Consider the following 12,304-nt stretch of genomic DNA (forward strand, 5'->3'; position numbering starts at 1 on the left):
TTTTTATTCCATTTTTTTTTGTTTTTTTTGCAACTTTTCACACTCAGAAATGTCCTTGTAATTTCTAGGAAACTCATGAGATTGTCTGGTGTAAATTTACTCTTTTCTTCTCCGTGTACACAGGTTGTTGTAATTATCCTGATTATTGTCTTTATGAAAGATTTATCATTTTGAATAGCTGAACTGCCAGACGCAGCCAGTAGAGGGAGCTCAAGCAGACAGAATAAACTACAGCTTACAGAAGCGTTGTAGGAGTTTAACACCAAGAAACTTGAGTTTTTATGATATTGTAGTTTTGTAATCTACAACACAATTCAAAACTAAATAAAAAAAAAATTCATAATTTTCCCAAGTATTCCGGTCAATCCTAAGGTGTTTTTTTTTTTTCCTGAATAGTTTTTAACAGTTTTCTAAAAAAAAACTTTTTTGCTCATTTTCAGTTCAGTACCTGACCTTTCTTTGTTTAAGCCTCTGAACTCTGACCTATCAATCACCCAGGCGTTAAAGTCTTATAACAGTAAGTTTATTATGTTGTATCATCAACTCGAGACTTGACAGGAAAGAGGTTTTATATTATTATTTGCTGGAAATGTGGTCATTTTAATCTGATTATTTGTTGTTTACAGTTAAAATCAGATGCTCAAGTACACCGTTTAAAAGATGGCCCATTTTCTAAAGAATGTGGTTTTTTTTTTACATATTTAAGATAATCTGAAAAAATTGATTTCCTCCACCTCCTGCCAGAGCTTTCATTACCGTCTGAAGAAACGCACCCCTCCTGACTAAAAACAACCAATCAGAGCCAGGAGGCGGGTCTCAGTGCTGTCAATCATTCTTGTGAGGCTGCTAAATGTGCTAAAGCCTGAGACTTGCCATTACAGGAAACCCGTTTATCCGCCGTCATCGCTGGCTATGCTAACTAGCTTAGCATTCATGAAGCCGTAGGTTAACTATGATTACCAGCATTATTTATGTCTGTTTTATTCCAAAAATAATCAGATAAACCTGTTTCAAATTCAAAGGTTTACATAAACCTTTGATGTCATAGTGATGTCATAGTTGTCATAGTTTGATGTCATAGTTTTGCAGGCTTCTGATAGGGTAAAATTGGATGGAGGTGCACATCTGGATGACACATTGCTTCTTTCTTTGACGTAGCAAATCAGTCGTCGGAAAGGAACTGTGGACCTTCAAAAGTATGTTTGGGTTCCCAGGTGTCTGAGCAAGTGAGAGTGTATGTACCACCATTACGTACGGAGATAACAGTAAATATAACAAAGCAAGAGAAAAAACAAATAGCTCATGAATAGACAGCATGCAGAACTGATGGCAAACACAACGCCGACTGCTCTCGTGATTTTTTTTTTTTATTGGGATGAAAACGTGCTTAAGCAAGATTTACAGCAATCACAATGGTGATTGCATGGGATGGATTGGACAGACAGACGGAAAATCACACCGAAAAAGCTGGCAAAGATACTGTAAGTCTACATTACGTCTGAGGAGGAAACGGAACAGCTGAAATGAAGGACAATATCTAAAGCAAATGGGCACAGCGCTGTTTGAGTTTAGGAAGGATGCAGAAATGTTGCTGTGAACTGCTCATGCGCAGATGAGATGTTTCTGTTTTCCATTGCAGTAGCTCTGCCTCTTACACTCAGAATGATTTTTAAGAAAACAGCTGAAGAGAATAAATCCATGGTTGGTTGCCGTGGTGAACGATGGAGACAGTGGAGGCTGGAGTAATGTTCTGGGGGCAAAAAAAAAAAAAAACCCGGATCAGAAGTGGGAGCCCGCTGCGGAGTTGGTACCTGCTCGGCCGTCTTCCTCCGCCGCCGGGGCGCCGGCCTGAGCCGGGGAGGGGCTGGAGTGCCGCTGGCGCCTCATGAAGGGGAACACGCTACGGGAGGCGAGAGGGGGACGGTTTGACCCACAGACAGGCGGACTCACTCAGAAACGGAGCAGAAATGTACGACGGCATGTTAGACCCATTGCAGACGGGGAGAAAAAACGAGGGTTACATTTCCGCCAAACAAGATGAAAAAAGAATACAAAAAATCTTGAGTTTTTCTACAAAATTTTCATCTTAAACTGCTAAATTTCTAAGTTGTTTAATTTTTTTTTTTTTTTTAGAAAAGTTCTGATATTGATGTCTAAATTTCTGTTTTTTCTAACAAATCTCCGAGTATTTTCCAGAAAACATGAGATTGATCTCAAAATTTCTAAATTCCTGCTAATTTTCTGAGGTTAACCTCAAAATGTAATTTTTTTTAAAGCAAATTTTCAACTTTTCAAACTCAGAAATTTCTAAGAATTTTCTAGAAAATATGTCTAGATAAGAGATTAATCTCAAAAAGACATCGTTTTCTTTCCAGAAATGTTTGACTTTTCAAACAGAAATGTCATTTTTTTTGTGTTTGTTTTGTATACAATTTCTGAGCTTAATCTCAAAATTTCAGATTTTTTTCTGGTGGAAAATTTGCCCCTTTTTTCCCCCCTCCATACAACGGCCTGTAACATGCCGTTGTAGAAATGAGACGTTACCTTTTCTTAGTCTCCTGTGGGACGACGGCTTTAGCCAGCATGTTTTTGTAGAGGTCAGATTTCAGATACCTGGGGTAAGAGTCCTAGACACGTGTTGTTAAAAAATGGGAACACGAAATACTTCATTGATGATCATCTTTTCCAAATTATTTGATAGGTGAAAACTGCTAAAAACCTTCTTCATGAGGAAGTAGATGTGCATCTGTGCGTCGTCCATGACGAAGCGATGCGGCTGTTTGATCCCCTCTAAGGTTTTATCCATCGTCTTGCTGTCGATGTTGACCCAACGGGCCGCTCCAGGGGCCAGGAAGTTTCTAGACAACGTCAAAAAAAGTAAAATAAATAAATGAAAATCATGCTCCTAGATAGAGTTAAGAATCATCTGTACTGATAAACATTTTGTTTTGATTGTTCAAGATGGCCACCATCATGGAAAGTGAATCTTTGCACCATCATAATCAATGAGAGTAACGTGTTTGGAACCCTATATATATAAATCATATATTTATATATATATACTAATATCTTTTGAACCCTGTGTCCTTTTTCTTGTGGACATTTTTCAAAATGGCCGCCATGGTTGTAATGGAAAATACGTTTGTACTAAAATCAGAAGTAGTTATTGCCAGTGGTGGACATGGCGAATCAAAAAGTCCGATTAATTTGCTAAGCAAAAATCTCAGGTCCGCTAACGCTGAACCGCTAAGCACGTTAAAAAAATTAGCAGAAGCTAACGCTAACCATTAAGACGACTGTCTCGGTCTGTGTCGCATCATCTTCATCTCCTCCCATGACCACTGATGTAACCCTCGCAAAAAAAGCAAAGTCCTCAGTTTCAGTTTTGCCATCTGATTTTGCCTCATCCTGTCACTTCAAAGTTGTAGAGACAGCGGCCATCTTAAAAAAAACGTCTGTCATTCTGAAAATCACGTGGCTCGGGGGGGGATTTGAAAAGCATAGAACCTGAAGACTGAGCATGCAAGTTTTTCTGCTTGTTTCCACAAACTGAAATATTTTTTACATTATTACTACTAGATTAGTTTGTATTTAAGACACTGTTAACATTCAACAGGTTTGTGTGTGTGGGTGTGTGTGTGTGTGTGTGTGTGGGCGTGTGTGCGAACTCACTTGTAAACGTCCTCCACTTTCTCTACGATCTTGGAACTTTCTCCGTGTCTAATTTCCTCACACGCCTGCCAGAAGTGCAGGTTCTCCGCTGAGAGTAACCACACACACACACACACACACACACACACACACACACGTTGAGGAGCAGGAACAATGACAAAGGAAAGAAAATATATTTATAGCATAAGGAGGTCTCTGAGGAAAATGCTGGCCTTTGGCAATATTTTATACGCCGTGTCTGCATGGATGAACAAATCCTCTAAGTAGTTTTTCCCTCCAGTTTCCATTCGTAGCCTTTCTTTTCAGGACTTTTCCTTCTGCGGATGTTTTTCATCACAATTCGTTTTCTTTACCCACCGATTTTTTCTTTGTTTGTTTGTCATCCTTTCAGTTAACTGGGTGTTGAAGTTGTACTTCTTTTCTTCCTCCGATAGCAATAGCTTTCATGAGGAAACGCTGACTGCTATTGTGAATACAGGTCAAACTTAAAGTAGCGTGTAGAGGATTTAACACATTCATTTCTATAAGAGTCAGCATTAGCAGTACTTGAATGAAATTCTCATCAAACTGTCCCGGGTTTGCCGAGCTTCACCAGCGTTTCAGCCACTGATTCTCACCGCTGAACTCTTTCTCCAGGTATGTCATGAACTCCCGCCGCCCCATGGCGTCGGACAGCAGCTCCATGAAGCTGAAGCTCCAGCGCTCCACGCGAAGACGAGTGGGAACGGGCACTCTGCCACAAACACACACAGGTCAGGTCATCAAGCGGTTCATGGTTGGTCAATACAACCGTTCCAGAACATTCCACCATAACACATGAAACTAATTAGCCGATGGGGTTTTCAGATCGCCAGGATATTTTAACGAGTTTGAACGACTGGGTCGACGTCCAGACCTCAGTCTGACTCCTGTGGAGCCTCTCCGTCACAACTTGAGCAATTTTATAAATGAGAATTGGCAAGAATGTTAGAACGTAGATATGCAAAGCTGGCAGAAACTCAAGCCAAGAAGACCTGCAGCAGAAGGTTTAATAGAGGACTGACTCATTGGCGCCATGAATCACTTTCCTTTTGTTTCACAGTAACGACCTTGAGTTGGTCCAACGAGTAACAGTTACAGTTTGCTAGTAAGTTAGTTTGTGTAGATGACCAACTCTGATCAATGTCTACACCTTTATCACTTTATAGAGACGGTCTTTGTCGCTGTGTCAATGTTAGTTCTTTAGTTAGCACACCTGATCATTTCTGGAATGCTTGTATTATTGTTAATTAGTGTGGATGGAGAAAATTGATTAATGCCTTGATATTAATCTGTTTCTTAGTTAATCACACTTAACAGTCGTATCAAAGTTTGTCCGTTAATTTAGGTGGACAACACTGATTAATGTCTCGATAGAAAGTAACTGATTCATACATTGACATGAATCAGTTGTTTGGTTAATCATCCTTCATAGCTGCATCAAAGTTGGTTAGTTAGTAAAGACGGACAACACAACTGTCCAAACATTCATCACTTTCTATGATCACTCTCTGTGGTTGCCTGCATCAAAATTGGTTATTTAGTCCGTCGGTTGGTTAGTACACTGAATAATTTCTACACACTGGTCATTCTTTGTCGTCGTTGTATCAACACCAGTTGGTTAGAAACCTTAAAATTCACAAAAAAAAAAGTTTGTGCAATCAATCAAAGTTGAACTTATTTCAGATTTTAGTAGGTATATATATATATATATATATATATAAATAAAAATGGAGAATTATAAATTCAACCCTCCTCCAAACAGAGGCTATATCTGACAGAACCCGCTTGTGATTCTATATATATATATGAGTTTCTCTGGCAATGTTTTGGAGAAATCCAGCCCACTGAGAAATCTGTGATGGAAACTAAAGATTGGAGTGACTGCATGGAAACCTTCCAACCCTTTGGAGGAGGAGGAGCAGGAGAGGTATGACAATCCCACAGGAGACGTGCTGAAAGGCTCATTAATTATAGGACCAACCGGACGGTTGTGGTGACATGAAGAACCGAATCATTTTAGATTCTTTTGTTCTGTAACTACCTTAACTGTCACAAACTTAAAAAAAAAAAAAAATCACTTATCAGTCATTTTTCCCTTGTTTATCTAGCTCAAATAATGCCACGCATGTTCCAGTAAAAGCGGTGAACTCCACCAGTACGACCACGTCTCGTCTTACATTTCTGAGTTCATCGTCCAGTATGCAATGTCATCAGAGATCCAGGGGTTACTGGGAAGGCAGCCTTGCATTATGGGATCGTGGCTCTGGTACTGCTCGCTGTACTTGACAAAGCTGCACAGATGCAAAGGCACGCCACACACACAAAAACACACGCACGCACACACACAGATTTATTGTATTAGTGCAGCAGAACGCAGCAGTTAATGGCCGCTAATTCCAACTTGCCCCAGGAAGGCTCCATTAGCTGCACTTATGGGGGGAGCAGTCAGCTTAGTGCATTAGATCTTGTGCACATAAGATCTAATGGAGACGTGAGAACGTGCGCGCGCAGACCTTCATCGAACCGACACGTACCCTTCGAGGCAGACGGAGGACTTTACTCGGTTTCTTCCGAGGGCTCGTCTGGACGTTTCAATCTGTTGAGGACGAAGACAGATGTGGTCAACGCAGACATGGACAGACACGTCTGAGCTGCGGCGACGCGTTGTTTACCTCGCTTTTGTAGTAGTCGGTGTTCTAGTTCTGGAAGACAGTAAGACGGCATCGTCAACTTAAGGCTGCGCACTGACTTGATTTGCAGGTAGATGTAACGGCTGCCAACGAATCGAGCACTTACTTTGACGTAACCCAAGCAGCAATAAAAACAAAACAACAAAAAAGAGGAAAGCGGCGACAGAGTTAGAGAGAGGGCATGCTAACTCAATAAACTGATTGAAATGGGGGAGAAGATGAGGGTCCGACCAGAGGGACTTGTGTGCTGAACTTGTTTGGTTGCTCCAGACCCCAGTCCATCACATTCTGCACCCCGGGCTAAGAAAAATAATAACAAAAAACATTATAGATACAGAATGGAACTTTTGTAACGAACATGTTTTTGTTTTTTTTGTTGCTTTTCCTTGTACATATTTGCTGAAACTGTCGTGACACTATGGTATGAGAAAGATAATCTGTGCAACGATCGGTCTCCTCCACTCTCCTCTTCCTTCATCGCTACTGCAGTCTGAAGAAATGCACTGACCAAAAACAACCAATCAGAGCCAGGAGGCGGGTCTTAGCGCTGTCAGTCACGCTCGTGTACAGCGTGCTAATGGTGGAGAAGCATAATTGCCATTACAGGAAAAATTTTTTATCTGCTGCCATGCTAATTAGTCGTAGCATTCACAACAGGCTATGCTAGCTGCAGCATAGCTTGTCCCCCTCCACACACACATTATGTATGATGCCATACAGTTCCAACAAATACGTAAAAAAATACTTCTATGAAACTTACATAATGCGGCTTTAAATGTGTACAATTAGAGATATAAAGCATTTTGGGTCTGCTGTGTATTTTGTACAGATATGTGTCACACTGATAGGACAAGTTTGAACCTTGCTGTTGTTTTCCACCGACTCTTCCTTCGATTCCAAAGTTGTTTTTTTTTCTCTTCCCTGAGTCCTCTTCCTTAATTCATAAGGTCTACCAACATGGAGTCCCCATGCAAACCCTGCTACACCTCGCCGCTCTCTCCACCGCGTCTTTCCTCCACTTTTCTTTTAAACCTCTCCTCCTCCTCTGGATGTGTTTGTGTGAGGATAAAGGGAGGTTTGTGCGCTGAAGAAGTGAGCTGGAGATTTTCTGATTTCTTTCCACCCCGCAACACCGTCTGTGCTTTTGCCAGCTCTGGCTTTTAACAGACTGTCTGAATATTGCATGCGGCGAGGCGCACGCGGGGAACTGTGGATGAGCATTAGAGGGACCTCTGATTGTACGGTGGTTGGCAGTTTTTTAATAGTTAGTGTTGTAGCTAAAAAAATAAAATAAAAAAAGTGGTAAATCAGATAGTTACTGCAGAACAATTGGATTTTAAAAACACAAATCATAAACTTGTATAAAATTTGGTTCAGATGATGCAAGCACAAAGTACAAAATTGGAACTAGAGAAACCGTATCTTTTTTAACATCCACAGTAACGATTAGGGCTGCATCTAACTATTATTTTAGTAATCAGTTATTCTGACAATTAGTCAGATTGAAAAATTGGCACATTCTTCATATTTTTCCTTTAATCACTCAAGTCTTTTTTATACAACATTAGAGGTCTAATAAAAGATCCAAATGAACAAATAATCTCATTCCTTTCTTAAATAAGAAAAATAAACATTTTGTTGCCTAAAGTGCAATATTATAGCATTACTTTAGTAAATCTGGACTGGGTGAAACTAAAACTATGCCATTTAAAAGGTTTTGACTAAAGCATATTTACCAATGTGTAATGATATAGCATAGTAGCTACAATAAAGTGTATCCTAGTCATCACATGAAAGTTTTGACTAGCCTAGGATAGCATAGCATCAAATAATATAGTGTTTGACTCTAGCCTAGCTTAACATAGTTTACATAGCATAACATGGTATAATATAGCATATTGTGTTATATCATTGGACAGCATAGCATGGTATAATATAGTATTGTATAGCATAGCATAGTGTAATATAGTATGGCAAAATACAGGATAATATAGCATATGATAGCTTGATGTAATATAGAATAGCTTAGCATATTATGGCAGAGCATAGCACAGTATAATATAGTATAGCATAGCATGGGGTAATATGTGACATAGTGTGACATAGCACAGAAAGTAAAGGGCTCTGCAGCCTGTAACGGAGCTAATTTGAGCACGTTTTCAATGTCTTTAAATATCTACACAGATATTTCTACAGCAAACGTAATAGCACAAACAATCCATTAGGCTACAAATCACCCACTTGCCCAATTTTATTCCCACAAGTACGGAATGCTCCATTCCAGAAACCTCTCTGTCTGTAAAGTGCAATTATTTTTTTCTTTGTTCCAAAAACCTAAATACAGAAATCAACTCTTGTCTCTGTCTTCCTAAATCAGTCAAGCATCGCAGGGCAGGTTTGTAGGAAACTTCATGGGTTCATCATGACGTCTTTTTCTAAAGGGTGCTTATAGCTTTTGCTGCTTTCGACGAATTTTGTTGGTACAGAATAGAAGGGAGTGTTGGTGTAATGGTGAGACTACCGGCGGTCTGTTGATGAGCCAGTACGCCTGCTCCTGACATTCTAGAACAATTCGGTCGGCCTTCCTCCTCTGTTTGGAGGCCCTGTAAGCGGAAATCACAGCGGAAGTTGGTATGCATGTTTAATGGCGAGAGGGAGCGGCGCGGCTGCGTGTAAGGGTACCTCAGTTGCTCTCTGGCTTGCATCACCACAAAGTCCCAGGTGTGGTTGATCCGCTTGTGCAGCAGACTGTACCTCTCCTAAAGAGGCGCGGGGTGGCGGTGGGGGTGGGGGGGAACGGACGGAAGAGAAGTGATAACACAAGCAAAGTCATTCCTACATAATTCATCGCACACACTCATTCTCTGCTTCCAGGATACACACGCACACGGTCCCTACCTTTTCATATTCCATCAGTTCTCCTTGTTTTCTGATGTTCTTTTTAGCCAAGTAGATCGCTGTGGACGTAAAAGTGAAGGAAAATATAATGGAGAGAAGATTAGTGCCAATTCTTTCTTTTTCTTTATGTTTGAAAAACATTCTTGCAGATCTGCGCCCTCCTCCTGTAATATCTTTATTTTCCTACCGTAGTCCAGCTCTGAGGCGGGCCAGCGGGTACTTGTCCAGAAATAAGGAGTCTGGGAAAACACACAGGATTTTATTTTTTTAAACTGATATCGTTCTTCGCATGGGCAATAAAAGCAGAGAAACAGACACCGACAGAGGGACGAGGGATTAATTTAGGAACTTGACTGATGGAGAGAGAGTGAAAAACAGAGATAAGACACTACTAGAGTTAAAGTGGCAGTTTAGCTAAAGTTAGGCTTACGGAAGACATTTTTCTTTTCTTGCTGTTGACACAAACATGCAGTTGATGGTCTGACCTGGAAGCGGTAGGGCGACTCGTCGGGTCGTAACACCAGGCAGCGAGGCTCTCTGAGAGGGTAGATGTATCCGTATTTGACCAGCATCTCGCCAAGATGCAGGGCCTCTGATAAACGAGGAAGAAGAAGACAAGAATATGCATTAGGAAGTGTGCAGGGTAATATTAAGAAAACATATTACTGATTTTTGGCAGTTTTTTACAAAAAGTGGCGCCTTTTCATAGGAGTGTCCAGACAGGGCTGGTAAAAAGTTTAGGGGGTGCAGCTAAAAATTTTATTTTATTTTTTTTACAAAATGTATGTATTTATTTTTATTTATTCAATCCAATGACTGTTTAAAAAAAAAAAAAAAAGCTAAATTTGGTTTACTTTTTTAGGTATTTGTTTTAATCTCTTTAATATATTTGAATTTTTAAAAATGATCTTTTAACCATGCTAATTTGAGATCTCAAATTATAAGAGGCATTATAAATAAAATGTATTAGTATTTTTGTTATTATTCCAGAGGGAGCCATGGCCTCCACTGGCCCCCCACTTTGGGACACCACTGCCCACTGAGGGCACCTTTCTTTGGGTCGTCAACTGTAAGCTAGCTTTGCACGTCTAGAACCTGACATTTTTAACTCAGTCAGATTGGATGGAGAGCATCTGTTATAATCAAGTATTAAGTCCCGCCAAAAGTTTTAGATCTGGACTTCGACTAGACCATATAAATCATTCAGTTGCCATCCCAGCAGTATATTTAGGCTCACTTTCCTACTGGACGCAAACCTCCCCCCCGCCCCCAACCTTGAAATTAGTTCAGGCATGGTAATATCCCCTGAGGACCTCCGCCGTGAGAGAACACTAATCAAACGCACATCATCAAGCGACTTAATCGAATTCCGGCCCAGCGGGGCTCACTCTATTCCTGTTTACTGGAAACAGCCACCCCTGGATCCTGGATCACACACACACACACACACCCAAAACACATCTACCTCGTCTCATCTTGAGAGTAAACACCATATCCTGGCAACTCTCCTACGACACACAACAAGCTATGGTCACACACCTTTTATCACCCAGAGCACTCACCCTCCTCGCAGATGTGGTATTTCTGAATCAGCCAGGTAATTATATCGTGGCCTGTAAAATGAAAACCATAAAAAGAGAGGAAAATGTAATTTAAAAAGTACAAAAGTATTCTGACATTCTGGAAGTGTTGAAATCCCTTTTTTTTTTGTTGTTGTCATATTTTGGTTGGTAGCAGACGATAAAAGTGTGTTGTCACAAATACACACACCTGTCATGGCGTGTGGGATGACAGTGATGAGGAGTCTCTGATTTCTCATCTTCATGCCCATGTCAGGGTCCTGCATGGCCACGAGCACTTTCTCCATCTGTCGAATGGGGACACGCGCGCATAAAACACAGAAAAGACTAACGCGCTCATCAATAAGTTAGAAGTTCAGAAACAAAACACAACCACGCTCAGTCATGTTTTGATATATTCATTTTCTATTGTGAGGCACAATATATGTAGGGGTTATCTCGGTTCGCTCCTGTTGTACAGTGGAATATTTTATCTATAAATATATATATACATAAAAAAAAAACAACAGCTAGCGGATTTGAAAAGCGTTACCTTCCGAAAGCATGACATTTGTTCCGGCTGCAGACCTCCTTTAGCCAGGGTATTAATTGTCATCTTGCGGGATGCTAGAGATCACCCGGCGGGACGGCGAAGTGCAAAACACCAAAGTGCTGTCGGGAGCGCGCGGCGGCGACAGTGCAACCTTTAGGCGCGTTTCCGTGAACACCGTGGGCGCGCTCGTGTATATATAATGAAAAACCAAAGATATGTAGCTGTAGTAGAATCGTGTGTATTTTCTGTTATTTAGTGCAATAAAAACGTTTTTTTGTTGTTGTTGTATTTTTTGTGTAGCACACAATAAAGCAATTGACCATGTTAAAAGTTTATTTTGGGTTTTAAAAAAAGGCAAAAAAACCTACAGTAATAACTCCGTGTTTTTCCTATTGAAACGAATAAACTAGTCACATCTTCTACGGAAGAGGATTAGGGCCACGGAAAGAAAAAAAAACAAAACACTTTAAAGTCAGAACTCTCTTTTTTTTCGGTGGCCCTAATCCTCTTCCGTACACGTCTGATTTATTTTTCGATTATTTTTTTATTATTTTGATTTGATTTTGATGAAATGTTTAAAGTTTGCTTATAAATAAAATGCATGTTGTGCAGGATAATTTAAAAGTCAAATTGGTGCAATTCTGCTTTAAATACATTTGAAAGACTCTTAAAAATTCAGCTTAAAGTTATTGTGGAAAATAAGCAAGGATTTTATTTCTTTGTTTTGTGTAGTTTTCCATTTTATATTTTAACGCTAACAATATTTTAATGTATTTTATATTTATTTATAATTATTAAATAACTAATGTTATTTTTTTTGCAATCTATTATATATTTTCAAAATATAATCAATATATTTTAATATTGTTATAATATTTCATATTTGCTCTGACAATACTGGTGATTTTTTA

The 12,304-nt window shown here is 39.9% G+C and overlaps 1 protein-coding gene across 1 annotated transcript; it reads right to left on the minus strand.

Moving 5' to 3' along the window:
• Nucleotides 1–1,357: 1,357 nt before the first annotated feature.
• Nucleotides 1,358–11,825, minus strand: rgs11 (regulator of G protein signaling 11). Its single transcript, XM_028019658.1, has 17 exons — nucleotides 11,394–11,825; nucleotides 11,052–11,148; nucleotides 10,844–10,894; nucleotides 9,767–9,873; nucleotides 9,469–9,520; nucleotides 9,282–9,340; nucleotides 9,066–9,142; nucleotides 8,905–8,986; nucleotides 6,615–6,683; nucleotides 6,366–6,389; nucleotides 6,228–6,289; nucleotides 5,871–5,984; nucleotides 4,290–4,405; nucleotides 3,673–3,760; nucleotides 2,720–2,858; nucleotides 2,545–2,627; nucleotides 1,358–1,900 (listed from the first exon to the last, which is right to left on the minus strand). The coding sequence occupies exons 1-17, from the start codon at nucleotides 11,454–11,456 to the stop codon at nucleotides 1,780–1,782; spliced, it is 1,404 nt and encodes a 467-aa protein (XP_027875459.1). The 5' UTR covers nucleotides 11,457–11,825; the 3' UTR covers nucleotides 1,358–1,779.
• Between the last annotated feature and the right edge of the window lie 479 nt (nucleotides 11,826–12,304).

This window comes from Xiphophorus couchianus, chromosome 6, assembly GCF_001444195.1.
Source record: "Xiphophorus couchianus chromosome 6, X_couchianus-1.0, whole genome shotgun sequence".
Classification (NCBI taxonomy): Eukaryota; Metazoa; Chordata; class Actinopteri; order Cyprinodontiformes; family Poeciliidae; genus Xiphophorus; species Xiphophorus couchianus.